Raw genomic sequence first — 25,847 nt, 5'->3', positions numbered from 1 at the left:
TCAAATGTGGAGTCCTACCAGTTGATAGAATTTGTTACGGAAGGTACAAAATGGAGAAATAATCATAAAGACTTAAACACTGTCTTTGGTGCTTATACTGCCCTCAAATCTCTAAATACTCAATAGCAAATTCCCAGTGGCAGGCGCCTCTCAACCATTCACAGGTCCCCATACCCTTTTCCTTCTCTTCCAGGAAATCTGTCCTCCCTTGTGTAGCTAAAGAATGAATCTTTGCATAGATGATAATGAAAGTTTACATTTACTTTTAATTGGAACTATCTGGAGACAATTCAAAATTTTTCCTGGAGACAAACCAACAGTAACTCAAACATTGGCATGGCAGCAAGTGAGTGAATAAAAGGCTGTGAAAACTTAAGCTAGTCATGTTTAAAAAGTTTGTGTCTTTGGAGGGCATCATTCAGGCTTCAGCTCAAATGTCATCTGCCTAAGGGACTTCTAAGCCCACTAATTCTAAAGTGCTTTCTTACATGTCGAAGCGGTCTGTTGTCTTCATAACAGCACCATTTGACATGATATTATGCAGTCTTCATAACACTTAGCACCATTTGATACGATAGTTTGCATCGTTCCACTTGATGGTTATCTATCCTTACTAGACGATAAGCTCCATGAAATAGGGGTTGGGTTATATAGTCAGTCCATCTGCTGGTGACTGGTTCAAGGACACTCCCCTATTCCCCCACCATGAGGGTACCAAAATTTGCAGATGCTCTAGTCTCATGTAAAATGGTGTAGTATTTGCATGTAGGCTATTCTGTATGCTTTAAATCATCTTCAGATTACTTATAATAAGTAATACAATGTAAATGATATGTAAATAGTTGTATTGTTTTTTAATTTGTTTTTAAATTGTTTTTTAATTTGTATTATTTTGTGTTTTTTCATTTTTTAACTCAAATACTTTCTATGGAATACAGAGGGCTAACTGTATTCCCAACACTGACACAAAATAGGGAGGGACTCAATACCTATGTGTAGAATGACTGAATGAATTGAACGAGGCCTTACCTTGATTTACATACTGCAAAGTCATTTGAAGAATTTATTGGGATTTATTAAATGCAGTGGCCACTTTTGGGGTTCCCATGTCTTTCTTCACAATCCAATCCAGCCTACATGCAAACAACCATGTTTAAGGGACCTGCAGTAGGTATTCATCTTGGCACCATCTACTCTTGTGTGGTTGTTTTCCAGCATGGAAAAATAGAGGTAATTGCCAGTGATCAGGGAAATCCAATCACTCCAAGCTATGTCACCTTTACTGATACTGAACAATTGCTCAGTGATGCCACAAAGAATCAAGTTGCAATGTACCCCATGAACGCACTTTTTGATGCCAAATCTGATTGCTGATTGGACACAGACTTGATTATGCTGTTGTCCAGTCTGATATGAAGCATTGGCCCTTCATGGTAGTGAATAATGCTGGCAGGCCCAAGGTCCAAGTAGAATACAAGGGAGAGATAAAAAAAACTTCTGTCCAGAAAGGTGTCCTCTAGGGCACGGGTCCTCAATCCCCAGGCCACGGACTGGTACCGGGCTGTGGCCTGTTAGGAACTGGCTGCGCAGCAGGAGGTGAGTGGCAGCAAGTCAGTGAATCTTCATCTGTATTTACAGTGGCTCCCCATCATTCACATTATCACCTGAGCTCCTGTCAGGTCAGTGGCAGCATTAGATTCTCATAAGAGTGTCAACCCTATTGTGAATTGCACACGCAAGGGATCTAGCACTTCTTATGAGAATCTAATGCCTGATGATCTGTCACTGTCTTCCATCACCTCCAGATGGGACAGTCTAGTTGTGAGAAAACAAGTTCGGGGCTCCTACTGATGGTACATTATGATGAGTTATATAATTATTTCATTATATATTACAATGTAATAATAATATAAAGTGCACAATAAATGTAATGTGCTTGAATCATCCTAAAACTATCTTCCCCCCATCCTACCCCCTGCAACTTGGTCTGTGGAAAAATTTTCTTCCATGAAGCTGGTCCCTGGTGCCAAAAAGGTTGGGGACAGCTGCTCTGTTGTTCTGACAAAGATGAAGGAAATGGCAGAAGCCTACCTTGGGAAGAGTGTTACCAATGCTGTGGTCACAATATCAGCTTAGTTTAATGATTCTCAGCATCAGGCTACCAAAGATGCTGGAACTATTATCTCAATGTACTGAGAATTATCAGTGAGCAAACTGCTGCTTCTATTGCTTATGCCTTAGACAGAAGGTTGGAGCTCAAAGAAACGTGCCGATCTTTGACCTTGGAAGTGGTATTTTTGAATTTTTATTTATTTATTTTTTTGAGATGGATTCTCACTCTGTTACCCAGGCTGGAGTGGTGTGATCTTGGCTCACTGTAATCTCTGCCTCCTGGGTTCAAGTGATTCTCCTGCCTCAGCCTCCTGAGTAGCTGGGATTACAGGCGCCCACCACCACACCTGACTAATTTTTAAAATATTTTTAGTAGAGATGTGGTTTCACCGTGTTGGCCAGGCTGGTCTCGAACTCCTGACTTCAGGTGATCTGCCCCCCTCAGCCCCCCAAAGTGCTGGGATTACAGGCGTGAGCCACCATTCCTGGCTTTTTTTTTTTTGTAAGACAGAATCTCACTCTGTTGCCCAGGCTGGAGTGCAGTGGTGCAATCTTAGCTCACTGCAACCTCTGCCTCCAGGGTTCAAGCCATTCTTGTGCCTCAGCCTCCCAAGTAGCTGAGATTACAGGCATGTGCCACCATCCTCAGCTAATTTTTGTATTTTTAATAGAGACAGAGTTTTGCCATGTTGGCCAGGCTGGTCTCGAACTCTTGACCTCAGGTGATCCACCTGCCTCAGCCTCCCAAAGTACTGGGATTACAGGCGTGAGCCACTGCACTTGGCCTGGAAGTGGCACTTTAAATGTGTCAGTCCTCACTGTTGAAGATGGAATCTTTGAGGTGAAATCTACAGCAGGAGACACTAACTTAGGTGGAAAAGACTTTGACAACCAAGTGGTCCACCATTTTATTGCCGAGTTCAAGCACAAGCATACAAAAGATATCAGTGAGAATAAGAGAGCTATCTAACATCTCCATACTGCTTGTGAACATGCAAAGTACACTCTCTCTTGAGCAACCAGGCTAGTATTGAGATCCATTTTCTCTATGAAGGAATCAACTTCTATACCTTTTACAGATGCCCGATTTGAAGAACTGAATGCTGACCTTTTCTGTGACACCTGGACCCCGTAGTGAAAGCCCTTCAAGATGCCAAACTAGACAAGTCACAGATTCATGATATTTTCCTGGATGATGGTTCTACTTGTATCCCAAAGATTCAGAAGCTTCTCTAAGACTTTTTCAATGGAAAATAACTGAATAAGAGCATCAGCCCTAAAGAAGCTGTTGCTTATGGTGCAGCTGTTCAAGCAGCCATTCTGTCTGGCAACAAATCTGAAAATGCTCAAGATTTGTTGCTCTTGTATGTCATTCTTCCTTTCCATGGTATTGAAACTGCTGGTGTAGTCATGACTGTTCTCATTAAGCATAATACCATTCCTTCCAAGCAGACAGACCTTTACTACCTACCCTAACAAGCATCCTGATGTGCTTATGCAGGTTTATGAAGGGTGAGCATGTCATGACCAAGGATACCAACCTGCTTGGCAAGTTTCAACTCATAGGCATACCTTTTGCACTCCAAGGTGTTCCTCACATTGAAGTCACATTTGATATTGGTGCCAATGGCACCTTCAATGTCTCTGCTGTGCACAAGTGTACAGGCAAAGAGAACAAGAGTACTGTCACTAATGACAAGGGCCATTTTAGCAAGAAAGATATTAAGCGTATGGTCCAGGAGGCTGAGCAGTACAAAGCTGAAGATGAGAAGCAGAGACAGGTGTCATCCAAGAATTCCCTTGAATCCTATGAATTCAACATGGAAGCAACTGTTGAAGATGAGAAACTTCAAGGCAAGATTCATGATGAAGACAAACAGAAGATTCTTGTCAGGCAGAATGAAATTATTAACTGGATAGATAAGAATCAGGCTGTTGAGAAGGAAGAATTTGAACATCAGCAGAAAGGGCTGGAGAAAGTCTGCAATCCCATCATTACCAAGCTGTAGCAGCGTGCAGGAGGAATGCCTAGGGGATTCACTGTTGGTGGATCTTCTCCCTCTGGTGGTGCTTTCTCAGGGCCCACCACTGAGTAAGATAACCCAAGTATAGATGCAGCGCCGTTCCACACACTTGAAACATTGAAGGACCCAAGTATGTAGCAAATTCTGTGGCAGTTTTTTTTTTTTTTTTTTTGATCAGTCAATGTAGTTTAATTTTTCCCAGTCAAAATTTGCCCCAAAAGGTGCATAATCTCATAAAAAAAAAAAAAAAAAGAAGTACATAGAAAGTAAGCCTTTAAAGGAATTGGAGAGATCATTCCAAACTGGGGCAGGAAATTGAGTTGACTTCATGAGGAAGATGGTGTTTGAGAGACATAGAAAGATGGCTGAGTCAATAGGGGCAGTGGGCCTTAAACTCCTGTAGAGGAGATACAATCATATCTATAACACGAAGTTGTTGGAGAGTGCCAGAATGTCATCCATGCCAGTTCAATATCAATTGTTCAGTTCTACAGTGGCTTATCAAAGCCTCTTTTAGATCAGACCCTGTGCATGCCTTTAGAAGGCTTGCTCTTCAAGAAGCATCTAGTTTAGTATACAGACATGGAAACCCACATAGATCATAGTAGGATAAATACTATGTTACAAATAAGTTTGAGGTGCTATGGGAGCATGAAAGAAGGAGACCCATGGCTGGGTGTGGTGGTTCATGCCTGTAATCCCAGCACTCTGGGAGGCTGAGGCTGGTGTATCACAAGGTCAGGAGATCGAGACCATCCTGGCTAACATGGTGAAATCCCGTCTCTATTAAAAACACAAAAAATTAGCTGGGCGTGGTGGCAGGTGCCTGTAGTCCCAGCTACTCAGGAGACTGAGGCAGGAGAATGGCGTGAACCCAGGAGGCAGAGGTTGCAGTGAGCCGAGATCATGCCACTTCACTCCAGCCTTGGTGACAGAGTGAGACTCCGTCTCAAAAAAAAAAAAAAAAAAAAAAAAAAAGGAGGAGACCCAACCCAGGACGTGCTACTGGGAAGACGTGCTACTGGGAAGACGTGCCACTGGGAAGAACTAATCCCTGGGTTGAGTCTTGAAGAGTATTTACCAGGCAAGGAGGGCAGAGGATGTGTTGGAATAAAGCATTCCAAGCAAAGGGGACAATAGGAGCAAAAGTAGAAAGTCATAAAGTAGGCTGGGTGTGGTGACTCATACCTGTAATCCTAGCACTTTGGCAGGCCAAGGCGGGTGGATCACCTGAGGTCAGGAGTTCGAGACCAGCCTGGCCAACACGGTGAAACCCTGTCTCTACTGAAAGTACAAAAAATAGCTGGGCATGTTGGCGGGTGCCTGTAATCTCAGCTGCTCGGGAGGCTGAGGCAGGAGAATCGCTTGAGCCCCAGAGACAGAGGTTGCAGTGAGCCAAGATTGCACCACTGCACTCCAGCCTGGGTGACAGAGTGAGACTTCGTCTCAAAAACAAAACAAAACAAAACCAGAAAGTCATAACATAGCCCAGTGTGTGAGTGGAACTGCAAGCCCTGGGTTGAGCTGTAGTACAGGCTGCAGTAAGGCGGCAAGCGTCAGGGATGAAGCTGAAGAGGTTGGCAGGGACCGGATCACAGAGGTCCAATTTATGTTTCTGAAGGTTCTCTCTGGCGATCCTTGCGGTGAGGAGAGACTGCAGTGGGCTAACATGAAGGCCAGTGTAAGGGTGATTGCAAGATTCCAGTTAAGATGTAATGAGGTCTAAACCAAGTCTGTGACTGTGAAGACATCAGAGATGTTAGCCCACATTTCTTATTTTTTTCCTAACATTTAATGATGAACATTTTCAAACATTCAGAACATCAAAGTAATTGTACTGTGAACACCCAAATATCCACCACCCAGATTCTACAACTAGCATTTTACTACACTTGACTTTATCACGTATGTCCAGCCATGTATCAACACTTTATGCATTTCAAAATTATGAACATGTGTAGACATTCCTTTAAACATTTCATCATGCATGCCATTTACTAGAGTTCAATATGTGAACCTTTTTAAAGGTCAAATATCCATAAAATGAAATAAATGCACGTGTCTTAAGAGCATAATTTCATATTTTGACAAATGTCAAAACATGTTACCTGTGTAACCCACATCCCTACTGAGATACAGAACATTACCATAATCTCAGAAAGTTGCCACATGTCCTTTCCCAGTCAATTACAGCCCTTACTCCTTTCAGAGTTGACCTTGAGTTTGGAATGTGTGAAAATAGACATTCCAGGTGAAGGGAACCTAGGTGGCTCCCTCTCCAGCCAAGGCATAGAGGCAGTTAACTAGGGAAGAACATACAAATGTTAGTAAACAAGTTTGGATGGATGCCCTTCAGCCTTCCACCTCTCTCCCTATGAAGCCGAATCTTTTGGGGTCAAAGCATAAAACATTGAAGTAGAGAGGAGTTGAGTCAAGGGACTGTCAGGCCCTCAGGAGCTGACAGTCTTCAGGGGAGGAGGAGACAGAAGCACTGACAGTCACAATTCAGTGTAACAAATGTTAAATGTTATCTTGTACCAGGGTCAGGGCTATAACCAAGGGAAGGGCAGAAAGTTAGGTAAAACACCACAAATATGCCACAAGGGTTTGTTGTATGTGTGTATGTCTGAGAGAGAGAGAGAAGTGATAAAGTGAGTGACTCAGACTCTTGGTACTGGAGGAGCTCAAAGGAAAAGAGAGAAGAGTATTTACCAGCCATGAAAAGTTTTCTGTAAGTAAAGTCTTAAGGGATGTTGACTGTTAAGTGTGGTAGACATAAAGATGTCTCAGTTATAGTTAACAGAAAATGCGAGTCAAACAGGGACACTGGCCCGTGTAACTGTAAGTCTAGAGTTATGTGAGTTTTAGGTACAGTTTGATCAGAGCTTTGGTCCTGATGATCTCACTGCTGTCCTATTTTGTGTGTGTTAGCTTTTGTCTTCGGGATACTTCTTCACGGTCACAATATGACTGTTTGTAGCAGTTTAAAAATTGAGCTGCTATAGTAAATTCTTGGGCATTCTCAATACTTGAGTATGGAACATGTGCTCGTGGAAGGAAATAACATTGCACTTTATAAACACTATTGCAAATGGAAAATGCAATGTCTCAAATAAAACTTTAAATTTGGCACCATAAAAAAAGAACTAAGGAGAAGAATATTTATATTAGCCTTCTAGAAAGTTGTAGAAAATAGTTTTTTGGTTTTTTTTTTTTGAGACAAAGTCTCGTTCTGTCATCCAGGCTGGAGTGCAGTGGTGCGATCTCGGCTCACTGAAACCTCTGCCTCCCTGGTTCAAGTGATTCTCCTGCCTCAGCCTCCTGAGTAGCTGAGACTACAAGTAAGCATCACCACACCCAGCTAATTTTTGTATTTTTAGTAGAGGTGGGGTTTCGTCATGTTGGCCAGGCTGGTCTTGAACTCAAGTGATCCTCCTGCCTTGGCCTCCCTAGTATACCCTACTCACTTTTAATTATTTATTTATTTATTATTTTGAGACGGAGTTTCACTCTTGTCACCCAGGCTGGAGTGCAATGGCACGATCTTGGCTTACTGCAATCTCTACCTCCTGGGTTCAAGTGATTCTTCTGCCTCAGCCTTCCAAGTAGCTGGGATTACAAGCACCGGCCACCATGCCCAGCTAATTTTTGTATTTTTAGTAGAGACAGGGTTTCACTATGTTGGTCAGGCTGGTCTCGAACTCCCGACCTCAAATGATCTGCCCACCTAGGCCTCCCAAAGTGCTGGGATTACAGGTGTGAGCCACTGCACCTGGCCTTATTTTTTATTTTTATTTTTTGAGACAGGATCTCACTCCATCACCCAGGCTAGAGTGCAGTGGCATTATCATATCTCACTACAGCCTGAATTCCTGGGCTCAAGTGATCCTCCCAGCCTCCTGAGTAGCTAGGAATACAGGCATGTACCACTACACCTGGCTGATTTTTGAAATTTTTTGTAGAGACAGGTCTCACTGTATTGCCCATGCTTGTCTTGAACTCCTGGACATTTATTTATTTATTTATTTATTTATTTATTTATTTTTTCACTCTGTTGCCCAGGCTGGCATACAATGGTGCAATGATGGCTCACTGCAGTGTAGACCTCCTGGGCTCAAGTGATCCTCCCACTTCAGCCTCTCAGATAGCTGAGACTACAGATGTGAGCCACCACGCTGGGCTAATTGGATTTTTAGTGTTAAGCAATTCTCCTGCCTTGGCTTCCCAAAGTGTTGGGATTACAGGTATGAGTGACTGTGCCCAGACTCCTACACACTTTTAAAAAATATTTTTGGATTTTAAGGGCTTTTCGTAGAGTTCTGGAATCCTGTAAATTCTTTTCAAATTCTGTTTTTTTTTTTTTTTTTTTTTTGAGATGGAATCTCACCCTGTCGTCAGGCTGGAGTGCAGTGGTATGATCTTGGCTCACTGCAACCTCCGCCTCCCAGGTTCAAGTGATTCTCCTGCCTCAGCCTTCCAAGTAGCTGGGACTACAGGTGCCTGCCACCAGGCCCAGCTAATTTTTGTATTTTAAGTAGAAACGGGGCTTTACCATGTTGACCAGGATGGTCTCGAACTCCTGACCTCGTAATCTACACGCCTCCACCTCCCAAAGTGCTGGGATTACAGGCATGAACCACCGTGCCCAGCCGTTTTTTTTTTTTTTCTTTTTTTTTTAATGGAGTCTCACTGTTGTTCAGGGTAGAGTGTCGTGGCGCCATCTCGGCTCACTGCAACCTCTGCCTCCGGGTTTAAGTGATTCTCTTGCCTCAGCCTTCTGAGTAGCTGGGATTACAGGCGCTGGCCTCCATGCCCAGCTAATTTTCATATTTTTAGTAGAGACAGGGTTTCACGATGTTGGCCAGGCTGGTCTCAAACTCCTGACCTCAAGTCATCCGCCTGCCTCAGCCTCCCAAAGTGCTGGGATTAAAGGTGTGAGCCACCGTGCCCAGCCTAATTCAGTTCAAATTCTAAGCTAAGTGTTTTATAACCTATATGTGTAGAACATGACAAATATTTACCAAATATACTTTCATTAAAATCTGAGGGGTGAAACCCCAATTAAGAAAAAACTCCTACTTAAAAACAATAAAGTTTTAGTTGCCACATTATCTTTAAAATACAATATGCCTTATTGTGTAGCATATCTCAAACTTTAAAATATTTACTTTAGGCCAGGTGCACTGGCTCACACCTGTAATCCCAGCACTTTGGAAGGCTGAGGTGGGTCGATCACTTGAGGTTAGGAGTTAGGAGACCAGCCGGCTGGTCTCAAACCACCACCTGGTTTCACCAACATGGTAAAACCCCGTTTCTACTAAAAATACAAAAATTAGCCTAGCGTGGTGGCGCATGCCTGTAATCCCAGCTACCCGGAAGGCTAAGGCAGGAGAATTGCTTGGACCCAGGAGGCAGAGGTTGCAGTGAGCCGAGATTGTGTCACTGCACTCCAGCCTGGGCGACAGAGGGAGACTCAATCTCAAAAACAAAACAAAACAAAACAAAAAACAAAAAAGCACTTTAAATGTGATTTAAAGCCTAGTTATTAAAGTGTAAATGTTCTCAATGACTTTACGATGTCTTTATGCCACAGTTGTCAAATATAATATTTCTAGAATTTACAGTTGTTTGTTAGTACTAAAATAACTACATGCAGGGCGGAGGTACTTGGACAAGGAACGACCTAAAAAAAGGGATCATCACCAGAAAGTTTATTTGTTCATCATCACCAACATGAAGAGGCCAATGGCCAGGAAGAAGCCAATCGTTGAAACCATCCTAAAAGGACTGCATTGCTTGGGAAACCAGAGAAGTTGGTGAACATTTGATCTAGCGCCCAACGCCACATCACTCAAGTTTTCTTGCCCTCCAAATCTAACAAAGAAAGAGAGGAAGCAGGGATAGAGGGGAGGAGGAGGAGGGATAGGAGAGGGGGAGAAGGGAGAGAAGAAAGGCAAGAGAGAGACAGAAAGAGAGAGGGGGAGGGGGGAGGGGAGAGGAGAGTGGGAGAGAGGGGGAGGGGAGAGGAGAGGGGGGGAGAGAGAGGAAAGGGCGGGGGGGGAGGGGGGGGAGAGAGAGAGAGAGAGAGAGAGAGAGAAATGAGAGATGTGCGGGGATCTGTCCAAGGAAGACTTGAGCGCCAAGTCCCGCCCCTGTTTCCCAGGTAACCGGATAAACAGACTCCATCTTCTCCTCGGTGAACTCAGCTAGGTGTTAAGAGGCAGGCAGGAAGCAGTGGGCAGGAAGTACGAGTGAGGTTGTGCTCTTTCCTGAGAGTGGGGTTCCTCAAGGGTTTGGAAACGTCCCTCGAGCCAGGTACAGTTTTCCCTTAGAGATGAGTGCTCTTGGAGAAATGAGAGTGGGGAGAAATCGTCCCTGAACGTGGAGATTGGACACCCCAACGAAGGGAAGGATGATTTAGGAGACAGGAGGGTCATCATGGGAACAAAATTTCCCATGGAGTTGGGGATCAGAGTGGGATTAGGAAAAGAAGATTCCCGATGCGGGGAGAGCCCTGTGGTTAGTAATAAGTGTGAGGGAAGGATGGCATCACCAGAAACAAAATTTCCATTGAGCAAGGGGCTTGAAATGGCATCAGAAAGACAGAATATTTCTAAGACTCTCATGCAGAGGGGAAGTTTAGGAGTCGACAGTGTCTCAGCCTCAGAGGGAACAAAACCTTCTCTGTTGCCAGGAAGAATGGGGTTAGAAAATGAAAGTCTTCTTGCAAGATATACCCATGGACGGATAATACAGCCTCCTTTGGGCAGGGTGTGTGGAAGTCCACAGGCTGTAGGGAGCAGCAGAGCTCCTTTGGCTAGTGGCTCTGAAAGGGTAGAGCAGTTAGTGGGAAAGCCTGCTTTGGATATGGAACCAAGACAGGAAATGGAAAAAGAGTCTACCTGTGTTGTAATGAAACCCGGCACAGAGATTAAGCCTCCTGTGGAGGTGGACATTGGACTAACCCAAGCCCAGGAGCCAGATGAGACTAAGAATACAGAGCCCCAAATGGGCTTGGTGATAGAACCTCCCCAATGCCAGTTTGCCCAACAACCTGAAGAGAGAAAGGAGGCTGGAAACATTGAATCAGGAGTGGAACCTCCAGATCGCATCAGACCCATATACTCTGGGAAATTTTTTGATCGAACACCTTGCTGGCCAAGTGTAAGTTTTTTCCACTTTCCCTAGGAACTAAACTGTGTATAGCTATGTCTTTATTGAGATGATAAAGTGATGAAACTTGTTTTGAAGAGACAAATTACGAAGATTTCATAAGATTCGTAAATTTCTTGCTCCACTGGACTCCTTGCAGATGTTACTTAGATTTCTGATTCTCTGCCTCCCTTCCTAGATGTCAGCTTTGTTTTCTGTGCACACCAGTGGTTTGTTCTGATTTCTTTCTCTTTTCTCCTTTAACCTTCATTTCATTTTCCTCAAGCCTCTCACATATTGAGATACATGAAGACACATGCTGTGTCCTAATATTCACACTTTTCTTTTTCCATTCATTGTTTAGTCTGTGAGTTATTTGTTCTTTCAGCAAAGACTTGTGGTGGCCATTGTGCCAGGTACAGGACAAAATAAAATGAAAAGTACATGATCCCTACTTCTAGGTTTAGGCTCACTCCAGTAATGGAGACAGATAACTAAAGGAATAGTATACGGTTATCTAAATGAATAAAAATCACACTATTCTTCCTTTATAGAAGTACACTCTGAATACAGAGCTCAGTGTAAAGATTGCACAATTCTGTTTAGAGGAGATGGGAAAGGCTTAATAGGAAAAGTACTATTTGAGCTAACATTGAAAGGTGTCAGTATTTGAAGAAAGAATGAGGTTAGAGCATTTTAGGCATAAAAAGGTACAGAGCACGACCAATGTTTCCTATGTTTGAGAGGCATGAACAATTCTATTCAGCCAGCAGGGTGTTGAGAGATGAAGATGAAGAAGAAATATGTAGAAGACATCTAAAGGCCCAGAGTGTAGGGATAAAACATATGGATACAGTATCAATGGTGGATCTTAATGAGGGTAGAAATAAATAAAATTTGGCTTTTAGAAAGATAATTCTGATATCAGTAGTTATGATGAACGGGAAGGGGAAGCTACTGAATGACAAGTAGGTAGTTAGAAGAACATTCCAAAGTTCTGATGGACTGGAATTAATGTAGAGTTAGAAAGAATAGAAAGGAGACTGCACTTTTGAGAGGTTTTTAGATGATATTTAAAAAAATTGCCATTCGGTTGTGGATCTATGTGGTGAGTTTGGGAAGGTTGATGGATGACTCAGGAGTTTCTGTGTTGATAATGATCTCTTTGGGTTTGGTGGCAAATGAATGTCCAGTGTTGGCTATCTTCAGTATGAGATAACAGGTGAAGAAGCCAGGGAGACACTTGGTAATATGAAACAATTGATGCCCTGTGGGTGTGAATGGGAGAAGAAAGTCAAGGCAAGAATCTTGGGAAACATTGACAAGAGGTAATCAGTGAAAAAGATGTCAATAAGGTGAGTTCTTGAGGGCAAAGACTATATCTTGTTTATTGTTTACCTTCATGTCATACCACAATACCTGGCTGATGGTGGTCAGTCAATAAATACACGTTTGATAAATAGAAGGAAGCCTGGATGATTAAATGGGAGAAAGACCAGTCAGAAAAGAAAAAGGTAAGTCTGAGACACTGGTATTGAGGAACATAAGAAAGTGTCCTTAAGATATAATATGAATAAAATATTCCACACACTGAAATTTGAGAATAAAACTCAACTGAAGAGGTCACAGGGCTTCCACGGAATTTTGTCTGGGTTTGAAGACTTTTCCCCTTCAGACTCAGAATGTTCTTTTCTTCTGTGTCTCACATTGCTTTCTGATTTCCTCTTTGGATTTTCTCAGCCACTTTACTTGACCACACCTGTTCCCATTTCTGGATTGGTTCTGCAGTTTATAGCTTCTGATCTGATCTGATCTGATCTCACACACATGCAGACACCAGCTTCCAGTTTCCAGCACAGGCAATTCTAAAACCTCTGCTTCCTCCCACTTCTCATACCTTCCTTTCTAAATATGATAGGACAGGAAAGAGAGTGTTGAGGAGAGAGTGACCAGCAGTGTTAAATCATCTCTGATGGGCCTTGTGCAGTGGCACTACCTGTAATCCCAGCACTTTGGGAGGCTGAGGCAGGAGGTTTTTTGTTTTTTGTTTTTTTTTGAGACAGAGTCTCACTCCATCACCCAGGCTAGAGTGCAGTGGTGTGATCTCAGCTCGCTGCAAACTCGGCTCCCTGGGCTTAAGTGATTCTTGTGCCTCAGCCTCCCAGTAGCTGGAATTCTGGGAGCATGCCACCACACCCGGCTAATTTTTTTTTTCTTCTTTTTTTTTTTTTAAAAAAAAATTTAAGTTTTGTATTTTCAATTGAGAAGGGGTTTCGCCATGTTGGCCAGGCTGGTCCCCTACTCCTGACCTCAAGTGTCCGGCCCACCTTGGCCTCCCAAAGTGCTGGGATTACAGGCATGAGCCACCACACCCAGCAGGCAAGAGGATTTCTCAAGGCCAGGAGTTTGTCATCAGCCTGGGCAACATAGCAAGACTCTGCCTATACAAAAAAGAAAAATTAGCCCAGTGTGGTAGCGTGTGCCTGTAGTCCCAGCTACTTGGGAGAGGTGTGAAGATCATTTGAGCCTGGGAGTTCAAGGTTCCAGTGAGCTATGATCGCGCCACTGCATTCCAGTCTGGGTGACAAAATGAGAGCCTGTCTCCAAACACAAAGTAAAAATAAGATTGATTAACTTTGGACATTAAGAAATTACCAACATTGTTAGAATGACATAATAGAAAAAGAATTCAGATTATAATGTATTGAAGAGCAAATGGGTTATTAGAATCAGAGAAAGCTATCATGAAATTTTTTTCCCTTAAGAAATACGGCAGAAAGAGAAAGAGTAAACATTCCACTTAAGAATCTTATTATTTAGTGAATCAGTGGAGGAGTTTGAGATAACACAAAGGAAGAGAATGGGTGGAACCAGATTCTAGATGAGTGGAAGGGAATGGAATTAGGAGTATAGGCAAGAGGAGGGAATCTAACTTCATTAGAAACAAGGCTTCATTTAAAAATAATTTTTAAGATGTTAAAATATTTATTTTGATTATAATACAAGAATAATGACATTATAGAAAATTTAGAAAACAGGGATGAAAATGCCTATAATCTTATCACCTCAACACAATGCCTATTAGCACTTTACTGTTTCGTGATTATTAATATTTATTGGTGGCTCACTATATTAATATGGCTATTCATAGACCTTTGCAGGTATTAATTCGTTTGCCCTTATTGCAACCTGTGAGGTATCTACTATTACTAAATCCTATTTTACAGGTAAGGAAATGGAAGCAAATTTAGGTAATTCGGCTAAAGTCATATAGCTAAAAAGTGGTGGAATTTGAAGTCTCAAATTCCTATTTGAGAGCCTGAGTTCTTAATTACTCTATACTTCTTATGACACTTTTATCCAAATGCACTTTTATGTAGTTGTTATATTGAGTGTAAAATTTGTTTTGATTTTTCATTTGTTATTTATAAGATTTCACTATTACTACAAAGACTTCAAAAAGATCTTTTAATGATAAAAAATATTTAAGCCAATTCTTTTTTTTTGTTGTTGAGACAGAGTCTCGCGCTGTCACCCATGCTGGAGTGCAGTGGCACCATCTCAGCTCACTGCAACCTCTGCCTCCTGGGTTCAAGCAATTCTCCTGCCTCAGCCTCCTGAGTAGCTGGAATTATAGGTGTCTGCCCCCACGCCCGGCTAATTTTTTTGTGTTTTTAGTAGAGATGGACGGGGTTTCATCATATTGGCTAGGCTGGTCTTGAACTCCTGACTTTGTGATCCACCCACCTCAGCCTTCCAAAGTGCAGGGATTATAGGCATGAGCCACTGCACCTGGTCAAGCCAATTCTTTAGTTAACTCTTTCCCTCTATTTTTGGGCATTTATTTTTTATTTTTCCAGAATTTTCTACAAAACAGTTTGTCAGCCAGGCATGGTGGCTCATGTCTGTAATCCCAGCATTTTGTGAGGCTGAGGTGGGAGGACTGCTTGAGTCCAGGAGTTTGAGTTCCACCTGGGCAACATAGTGACACCTTGTCTCTCAAAAAAAAAAAAAAAAAAGTTAAAAAAAAAAAAAGTCTTTTTATATGTGTTGGAATATTTTCTTAAGGAAAGAGTTTCAGCAGAAGGCAAAAGCATGGATCTTTTTCTAGTTTCTATTGCCAAATCTCTTCCTAAAAGATTGTAGAAATAAATTTAAAAAATCATAATGATTTGTTAGGCATTGTTTTAATTTACGTTTCTTTGACTTATAATTAGATTGGAAATTGCTTCATATGTTTGTTTTTATTGTTTTTGTTGTCCTTGTATGTGGTCACCTTGCTGAACTCTTATTAGTCATAATTGCTTATCATTATTTCCTTTGTTTGTTTATGACTATTTTGCTTGTATATGGATATTTTAGGTAGACAATCATATTGACACTTTTTCCTTTTCTCTTTGGTACCTATACCTTTCATCTGTCTCTATTTCCTACCTCATTGCATTGGCTATGATTTAAAAAAAAATACAGTATTAAAAACAAGGTCTCTTGGCTGGGCATGGTGGCTTACCCCTGAAATCCCAGCACTTTGGGAGGCCAAGGCAGGTGGATCATCTGAGGTCAGGAGTTTGAGACCAGCCTGGCCAACATGGCAAAACTCTGTCTCTACTAAAAAATGCAAGACTTAGCTGGGTGTGGTGGCAGGCGCCTGTAATCCCAGCTACTTGGGAGGCTGAGGCAGGAGAATCACTTGAGCCTGGGTGGTGGAGGTTGCAGTGAACCAAGATCGCACCACTGGCCTGGGCGACAGAGCGAGACTCCGTCTCAAACAAACAAACAAAACAACAACAATAACAACAACAAGGTCTCGTTTCTGATTTTAATGGGAATGATTCTAATGTTTCACTATTACCTATGATTTTGTGGGAGATTTCTGATATTTAAAGTTAAGAATGCTTGTATCCATTTCCAGTTTGCTAAGAAAGTTTAAAATTCAGGACTAAACAATCTGTGAAAAGCTTTCCCTGTGTTTATTGAAATATATATATTTTTCTGAATTAAAATAGTTCATTTTCTTTTTTTTTTTTTTAATTATACTTTAAGTTCTAGGGTACATGTGCACAACATGCAGGTTTGTTACATCTGTATACATGTGCCATGTTGGTGTGCTGCACCCATTAACTCGTCATTTACATTAGGTATATCTCCTAATGCTATCCCTCCCCCCTCCCCCCTCCCCACAATAGGACCCGGTGTGTGATGTTCCCCTTCCTGTGTCCAAGTAATCTCATTGTTCAATTCCCACCTGTGAGTGAGAACATGTGGTATTTGGTTTTCTGTTCTTGCGATAGTTTGCTGAGAATGATGGTTTCCAGCTACATCTATGTCCCTACAAAGGACACGAATTCATCCTTTTTTACAGCTGCATAGTATTCCATGGGATATATGTGTCACATTTTCTTAATCCAGTCTGTCACTGATGGACATTTGGGTTGATTCCAAGTCTTTGCTATTGTGAATAGTGCCGCAATGAACAGACGTGTGCATGTGTCTTTATAGCAGCATGACTTACAATCCTTTGGGTATATCCCCAGTAATGGCATGGCTGGGTCAAATGGTATTTCTAGTTCTAGATCCTTGAGGAATCGCCACATTGTTTTCCACAATGGTTGAACTAGTTTACAGTCCCACCAACAGTGTAAAAATGTTCCTGTTTCTCCACATCCTCTCCACACCTGTTGTTTCCTGATTTTTTTAATGATTGCCATTCTAACTGGTGTGAGATGGTATCTCATTGTGGTTTTGATTCGCATTTCTCTGATGGCCAGTGATGATGAGCATTTTTTCATGTGTCGGCTGCATAAATGTCTTCTTTTGAGAAGTGTCTGTTCATATCCTTTGCCCATTTTTTGATGGGGTTGTTTGTTTGTTTTTCTTGTAAATTTGATTGAGTTCTTTATAGGTTCTGGATATTAGCCCTTTATCAGATAAGTAGATTGCAAAAATGTTCTCCCATTCTGTAGGTTGCCTGTTCACTCTGATGGTAGTTTCTTTTGCTGTGCAGAAGCTCTTTAGTTTAATTAGATCCCATTTGTCAATTTTGGCTTTTGTTGCCGTTGCTTTTGGTGTTTTAGACATGAAGTCCTTGCCCATGCCTATGTCCTGAATGGTATTACCTAAGTTTTCTTCTAGGGTTTTTATGGTTTTAGGTCTAACATTTAAGTCTCTAATCCATCTTGAATTAATTTTCATATAAGGAGTAAGGAAAGGATCCAGTTTCAGCTTTCTACTTATGGCTAGCCAATTTTCCCAGCACCATTTATTAAATAGGGAATCCTTTCCTCATTTCTTGTTTCTGTCAGGTTTGTCAAAGATCAGATGGCTATAGATGTGTGGTATTTGAAAACTGGCACAAGACAGGGATGCCCTCTCTCACCACTCCTATTCAACATAGTGTTGGAAGTTCTGGCTAGGGCAATCAGGCAAGAGAAAGAAATAAAGGGTATTCAGTTAGGAAAAGAAGAAGTCAAATTGTCCCTGTTTGCAGATGACATGATTGCATATTTAGAAAACCCCATTGTCTCAGCCCAAAATCTTCTTAAGCTGATAAGCAACTTCAGCAAAGTCTCAGGATACAAAATCAATGTGCAAAAATCACAAACATTCTTATACACCAGTAACAGAGAGCCAAATCATGAATGAACTTCCATTCACAATAGCTTCAAAGAGAATAAAATACCTAGGAATCCAACTTACAGGGAGGTAAAGGACCTCTTCAAGGAGAGCTACAAACCACTGCTCAGTGAAATAAAAGAGGACACAAACAAATGGAAGAACATACCATGCTCATGAATAGGAAGAATCAATATTGTGAAAATGGCCATACTGCCCAAGGTAATTTATAGATTCAATGCCATCCCCATTAAGCTACCAATGACTTTCTTCACAGAATTGGAAAAAACTGCTTTAAAGTTCATATGGAACCAAAAAAGACCCCGCATTGCCAAGACAATCCTAGGCCAAAAGAACAAAGCTGGAGGCATCACGCTACCTGACTTCAAACTATACTGCAAGGCTACAGTAACCAAAACAGCATGGTTCTGGTACCAAAACAGAGATATAGACCAATGGAACAGAACAGAGCCCTCAGAAAAAATAGTTCATTTTCTAAGGGTAAACCATCTTCATATTTTTGGCCTAAGCCCTACTTGTTTTGATATATTATGTTCATAATATATCCCTGGATTTGACTTGCCAGTGTTTCACTAGGATTTTTGTATTTGTGGTTCTCTGTAAATTTAGACAGTATTTTTTCTTTTTGTGTTTGGTATTAAGGTAATGCTAGTGTATAAAAAGAATTGAGAAGCTTCTCATCTTTCCAACTGTCTTTATGCTTTCTTTGTATGTTATTTATAGTATTAGCTACTATATAGTAAATAATATAGTACTATATATAGTATATACTATATTTAGTATGTACTATATTTATACTATATACTATATTATAGTATATACAGTATCATATAGTATATATGTAGTATTATGGTATATAGTATATATTATAAAGTATATACTTATAATAAATTATTATATTAAATATTTAATAAAATATTAAATTAGATAAATATTAAATAATATATAGTATATACTATATAATACTATATAATATTGTATACTATATATACTATATACTATATATATACAGCATATACACTACAGTTATTTATTTATATATACTACAGTATTTATTTATAGTATTATCTACTTCTTGTAAGCTTGGTTAAACTCAAACAGCTGAAAAAGGAAGGGAAGGAAATCCCTAACATCCTGACCAGGGGATGGGATGGTAAGGTATTTGATGCCCCTGAGTCTCAGAGTAGGAAGGAAGTGCATTTGGGTGAGGTTGAAACCCAGTGTCAAGCATGGCTGTGAGGAGAGTTTAGATGAAAATCCCCATTGTGAATAACCTGCAAGATCAATCCTTGAGGATAATCACTTTGCATCAGGGTGCATTCAGGGAACTGGAAGAGCTTATTTTAGTGAGAGAGCTTTCCAGTTTTGAGCAAGGAAAAGTAGATACACCTCATTTTAGGAATACTTATCCTGTGGTTTGAAGTTGCTGCCCAAAGTTGGTGTTTAGTTGCGGGTGAAGGTTTGCTCTGATGGATTTATGAGACCCATCAGGCAAGTTCTTCTATTAAAGCAGTCGTGGATATGGAACCAGTGCAGCAAGGAAAAGTTTCCAAGAAATACTGGCTTAAGGAGAGATTTCTGGTGTGTCCTTAATCAAAAAGATTCTTGTGAAAGGAGGTCCTCTGTGTGGAGGCCTGGTAGCCCTTGAAAGAGCACTTGACTTTTGAAAAACACTATCAGAGATCAAAATCTCTACAATGGTCATTTTCTAAGATATCCCAAGACTGTCCGTTGATTTCCATCAATGCACTGACTATGGCAGAAACCTGGAGTTATTAAGACAAAACATCTGAAGCATACAAAGTGCATTGGTAAATGATATTGAGCCCTGGAATAGAAAGAGGAAGAAGGGAAGAGAGCTTCAAGGGCAAGTTTACAAAAATTACAGTGTCCACGATAGCGTAGTGCCATGGGAGGTTGAGGCTGCAGTGAACCGTGATGGTATCACTTCACTCCAGCCTGGTTGACAGAGTGAGATCCTACTTAAAAAACAAAAACAAGGCCCGGTGGGTGGCTCACGCCTGTAATCCCAGCACTTTGGGAGGCCGAGGCGGGCGGATCACCTGAGGTTGGGAGTTCGAGACCAACCTGACCAAAATAGAGAAACCCCACCTCTACTAAAAATACAAAATTAGCCAGGTGTGGTGACAGGGCCTGTAATCCCAGCTACTCAGGAGGCTGAGGTGGGTGAATCGCTTGAGCCCGGGAAGTGGAGGTTGTGGTGAGCTGAGATCGTGCCATTGCACTCCAGCCTGGGCAACAAGAGTGAAACTCCATCTCAAAAATAAAAATAAAAAATAAAAAAAAAAACCCAAAAACCCACACACAAACAAACGCTGGGGCTACATAGATGAAAAATTACATAGCACTTGCATTCAAGGAGCTTAGAGTCTAGAGACTGGAGACCAATAGACAAATGACTTTTTAATATGGTAAATGTCATGCAAAGGGGTGCCTTGCTTTTTCCTGTTCTGTACTAGTAGAACCTGACAGCTATTTTGGGAATAGGTGGAGGGAAAGGTGCCCCCCATTAATAAATCTTGTGGGACCTTCCTAGTTATGCAGGCCCTGGTATTGGAGAAAATACCAGGTACAAAGATTTATTTTGTATGCATTTGCAAAGCTAATCTCTGCAGAATTCTGGGAATTGGGTGTTTTTATTTGCATAATGGATTCAATGTCTTCTGGGCAGAAAGGGAATGGGTACCATCACTCCTAATTCTCTCTGAGATGTTTAGAATTGGGGATCTCTCTGGGCAAAACAGAGGGATCTTGACCAAGGGCAAGTGGGAGAGCTGTAACCATTATGCTAACCCACATTAAATTTGAAGAGTGGAAGGTGGTGTGATGATTATGGGTCTGTGGGTCCTGAGCAGCTGAAAATGGTCTTATATCAACCTTCCTGAGTTGACTTGAATCTTGGGACTCACTTGTATGAGAAATGAAAGAGGTACTTGGCCATTAAAGGCTGTAACACTGGGGGTTGACTGAGGAGGTGGCCAAGCAAGGTGTCTCCGGTGTGGTTAGGGACTGAACAAAGAGGCAGCTGAGCAAGGAGATGGTTGTTGCAGTTGGGAGTTGGGTTACAGACAGAAAGCCTAAGCAGATAAGTAAAAATATTTAGGACAATAATGCCAGGGTTAGTTAGGACAATAACCCTTTTCTCACCGACGGAGAAAAGGGTTACAAATATGGAAAGGAGAAGAATAGAATGAATTGTTGTGTTGGATTGTGATAAGAGGTATTCATATACATTTATGATATATCTATATATCTATGTCCATGGATTCTAACTACATGCATTTAACTAGACAGGATATTATAGGATCGATATACATGCAAGTGTATGGGAGTGTTTGTCTATTCATATGTTTCCTAACTCTATTTAAGAGAGTTTAGAAGCAGTATTTCTCTAGTAGCAATGAGCACACCAAAATCCAGATCTTTATTTCTTAATACTATTCTCTATGAAAAGAAATTAAGCTCCTTGGAGAAATGGCTGACTCTAAGACTTGCACAGGCTAGTACGATATGAACATGGAACATCTTTGTGAGCAAAAAAGTGAGAAGAATCCTAAAGAATCATGCATATATAAAACAAATTTGAAGAAACAAATGTGATGAGTCTTCCCCTAGCCCAAACTGGTGTACATTGAGTATTGAATAAAATTGCCTTTGAATAAAATAGAAATCCATGAGTACATTGGGATGTAAATACATACATGTGTGAATAAATAGTGAGAAAAGGCCTGGCGTGGTGGTTTATGCCTGTAATCCCAGTACTTTGGGAGGTCGAGATGGGAGGATCACGAGGTCAGGAGTTCGAGACCAGCCTGACCAACGTAGTGAAACCCTGTCTCTACTAAAAATACAAAAATTATCCGGGCATGGTGGCATGTGCCTGTAGTACCAGCTACTCGGGAGGTTGAGGCAGGAGAATGGCTTGAACCTGGGAGGCAGAGGTTATGATGAGCCGAGATCATACCACTGCACTCCAGCCTGGGCAATCCAGCCTAGGCAACAGAGCAAGACTCTGTCTCAAAAAAAAAAAAAAAAAAAAAAAGAGAGAAAGAAAACTTCCTTGCAGTATAAGTATAATGCAATTAATAAATGTAGAAAGAATGCTACATTTAGAAAATCTTCATTTGGCAGCCATCATAATAATAACAATTTAGGAACGAATCATCATTAGTTTTTTTTTTTTTTTTTTTTTTAAGAGAAAAGGGTCTCACTTTGTTGCCCAGGCTGGTCTTGAACCCTGGGCTCCAGCAGTGGAACTGGAGCCCCCCAAAGTGTTGGGATGATAGGCATGGGCCACCACACCCAGCTCATCAGTACCTATTAAAACAATAGGTGAAAAGTAGAAATTTTATTTAGATTATCGTGTTTAAATTCTAAAAAGTTATTTCTTCTCAGGTTGTCTTTTAAAATTTCTAATCTTGTTTTATGAATGCAATAAATGCAACATCTTATTATATCTGTCAGGTAATCTCTTTTGTTTGTTTACGTTTTCCTATTCCCTCTATGTTTGTGTTTGTTTTTTATTAGCTTGTTTTGCCCCTCCCTTTCAAATTGGAGTCTGATAACTCATATTAAAACATTAAGCAGACTGGGCATGGTGGCTCACACCTGTAATTCCACTACTTTGGGAGGCCAAGGTGGGCATATCACTTGAGCTCAGAAGTTTGAGACCAGCCTGGGCAACATGACAAAAACTCGTCTCTACAAAAAAAATTTACAAAAATTAGCTAGGCATGGTGGCCCACACTTGTAGTCCCAGTTACTAGGGAGGCTGATGCGGGAGGATGGTGGAGGTTGTACTGAGCCGATGTTGAAAGGCAGAGATTGCAGTGAGCTGAGATCTACACTACTGCACTCCAGCCTAGACGACCGAATCAGACCCTGTCTCAAAAACAAACAAAACAAAACAAATTAGTAGCTGTATGTGTGTTACATGGCTTGTTTACCCTGGGGCTTTTTTTTTTTTTTTTTTTTTTTTTTTGAGATAAGGTTTTGCTCTTGTTGCTCAGGCTGGAGTGCAGTGGCGCGATCTTGGCTCACTCAGCCTCCGCCTCCTGGGTTCCAGTGAGTCTCCTGCCTTGGCCTCCTGAGTAGCTGGGACTACAGGCATGTGCCACCACGCCTGGCTAATTTTTGTATTTTTTTTGTAGCAACGGGGTTTCATCATGTTGGTCAGGCTGCTCTTGAACTCCTGACCTCATGATCCGCCCGCCTTTGCCTCCCAAAGTGCTGGGATTACAGGTGTGAGCCACCGCATCTGTCTGGGGCATTGTTATAAGGTGATCAAGTGATGAGGCAGCTTTTATTTTGGGAGAGTCCCCAATACTAATTTTTTTTTCCCTCTAGGTTATTCAGATTTTCCAGAGAATATTGATAATGGTAATAATAGTTGAAACTTAGATAGCACACAGTGTATGTGGACACTGTTCTAAGCATTTTATATGTATTAACTCATTTAATTCTCACAGTGATCTCTATGAGGTTGGTATTGTTATCACCATCTCCATTGTGAGCAAATTGAGGCTGAGTAATAGGGTGACACAGCTTATTTATTGGCAGATATTTGAACCCAAGCAGGCTGGCTTCCAAATCTCTATTTATATTCATTGATGCCCTACTGCCTTTCCTATGCACTGCCCACGGGCTAGAGGGCTGGCTTGACTCCTGGCTGCTTGCTTTCCAGGGCCCAGTGGGAGAGGAAGCTAGAGGAAATGCGTTACAGAAAGTATACTTTATTAATGTCCCACTACTTTACCTTGGGCTTGATGTTTCTGGCTACAAAACCGCTTTATGAAAACAAATCCACAGTTTGGCAAGAGGGGTTGAGAGCTTGTGTGAAGACAAGGATAACATAGGATGGAGAAGAACTGGGGATCCAATTGCCCTGAATACAAACTTTCAACCAATCTTTCTATTTTCATAGCTTTACCACACCTTCTTCTAAGTGTTGAACTTTTCCTGTATCTGTTGATTCTCAACTGCCTTCAGCTCAAAATAATCCACATGCAAAAGTGGCGTATTTTTGGGTGGCATATTCTGATCCCCTTCATAATTTTATTTTTCTTTTTTGAGATGGAGTTTTGCTCTTGTCACCCAGGCTGAAGTGCAATGGCTTGACCTTGGGTCACTGCAACTTCTGCCTCCTGGGTTCAAGCAATTGTCTTGCCTCAGCTTCCCGAGTAGCTGGGATTGCAGGCACGTGCCACCATGCCTACCTAATTTTTGTAGTTTTAGAAGGGACGGGGTTTCACCATGTTGGCCAGGCTGGTCTTGAACTCCTGACCCCAAATGATCCACCCACCTTTGGCCTCCCAAAGTGCTGGGATTACAGGTATGAGCCACCTTGCCTGGAGCCTTCATATTTTTTAAAATGACTTAAGTTCCTATCCTAAGTATAGCAAGAGAGACAGTATTCCCTGGTATCTGTGAGATTTCTTGTAACTTCCAACTGAATTAAAAAAAACTCACTGTATCTCTTCTCCATCTTCTCAGTCTTGCTTTTGCCCAGGTTAGAACACAGTTCCTTTCTTTTTTTTACACAGAGTTCTTCTCACATAATGTAATTGCGTGGGTAGAATTTACTGAAGATACAGCATTAAGACTGGGCTGCTTCTCGCTGTCTTATTTGCCATCTTGGCGCCCTCCAGCCTCTCACCCTGTTGCTAGACCTTGGACTCCACACACCTTCTCAATTTATTTGTCATCTCCTTGATTTTTCCTTCTTAGTGTATCTAATCAGAAGTTGTTTTGCCCCTCCCTTTCAAACTGGAGTCTAATAATTCGTATCAAAACGTTAGACATTACAAAGATCATATTTTCTCCCTTTTTTTTTTTTGAACAAAGCAATTCAGTTTTCTGCCTGGCTATGTCTGTGGGCTTCCTCTTTTATACCTAGAGATGTCAGCAAGACAGTCTCTTAAACCCTAATGACTCTGTTACTAAAAGGAATTCCACACTCAACACTTAACATAATAACAAACTTCACCTACCCATATGTATTCATTCATATGTTCACGCACATCTACTCATTCATCCATCCACTCCACTCCATTCTCAATTTCTGCTTTTGTCTGTTTGTTCTCTCTCTTTCTCTCTTTCTCTCTCTCTCTCTCTCCTCTTTCCAGATACCCAGAACACTATGGGAAGTTAGTTTTTTTCTCTTAGTTTTAAATTTTATTTATTTATTTATTTATTTTCAGAGGCAAGGTCTCACTCCATTGCCAAGGATGGAGTGCAGTGATGTGATCATAGCTCACTGTAGCCTTGAACTCCTGGCCTTGAGAAACCCTCCCTTCTTGGCCTTCCAAAGATGATACTTCTATTTCACTGTTGTACAGGACAATGAATAATTAACCTGTGATCTATGAGAAGATTGTTCCGAAAGCTGAATTCCTCAACACATCACAGAATTCCTGTAACTGGATGAATCACTAACAATGTTAGTGCTGTAAAAATATATGCTTACAATTTTATAAATGTTTATAATATATACATAGCATTTAATGTTTGTTACATGTGAAGATTGCTTTATATTTACTATCGGTTCTTCCTTTTTTATGTTAGTCAAAAGGAACTTTGTAGCATCAGAGGCATAGGACAAGTTTGAAATAAATTTCATTCTTCCAAATGCTCCTCTTCCACCCTGACAATGATCAACCCATTTTTTTCTCCCAAAGGCAGGAAAAGTTATTCCAGTTGGTTACAGAGTTGCAAGCTGCGTGACTGAAAAACTTCCCAGGGTGAGCACTTTCAATATACCTTTATGTTTCTATTTTTACCTTGTGTGTGAACATTAAGAAATAGGCAACTCAACGTTTCTTATGAAAGTGGTATACATTTAATGTGGTCAATTTGGATTCTTTACTGTATTTTGAGGCCTTCTATTGATTTTGTCCAAGAAAGTGA

General features: G+C 41.2%; 1 protein-coding gene and 1 pseudogene across 2 annotated transcripts in view; both read left to right on the top strand.

Annotated features, from left to right (window-relative positions):
- The first annotated feature begins 1,149 nt into the window (after positions 1 to 1,149).
- Positions 1,150 to 4,121, top strand: LOC112619037 (annotated as a pseudogene).
- Positions 4,122 to 8,217: 4,096 nt separating this feature from the next.
- Positions 8,218 to 25,847, top strand: part of EFHB (EF-hand domain family member B) — a 62,107-nt gene continuing 44,477 nt past the window's right edge. The window contains exons 1-3 of one of the 2 annotated variants that reach the window (XM_025376850.1): positions 8,218 to 8,380; positions 11,065 to 11,300; positions 25,619 to 25,681. In XM_025376850.1, the coding sequence (XP_025232635.1) occupies positions 8,218 to 8,380; positions 11,065 to 11,300; positions 25,619 to 25,681 (462 nt within the window). Of the gene's footprint in view, positions 8,381 to 10,303; positions 11,301 to 25,618; positions 25,682 to 25,847 lie in introns of those variants that run through there. The other variant, XM_025376849.1, reaches the window with a different exon arrangement.

The sequence above is a fragment of the Theropithecus gelada genome, chromosome 2 (assembly GCF_003255815.1).
Source record: "Theropithecus gelada isolate Dixy chromosome 2, Tgel_1.0, whole genome shotgun sequence".
NCBI lineage: Eukaryota > Metazoa > Chordata > Mammalia > Primates > Cercopithecidae > Theropithecus > Theropithecus gelada.
The sequence above is the reverse complement of the archived record's forward strand: the minus strand, read 5'-3'. Positions and strand labels throughout refer to the sequence as shown.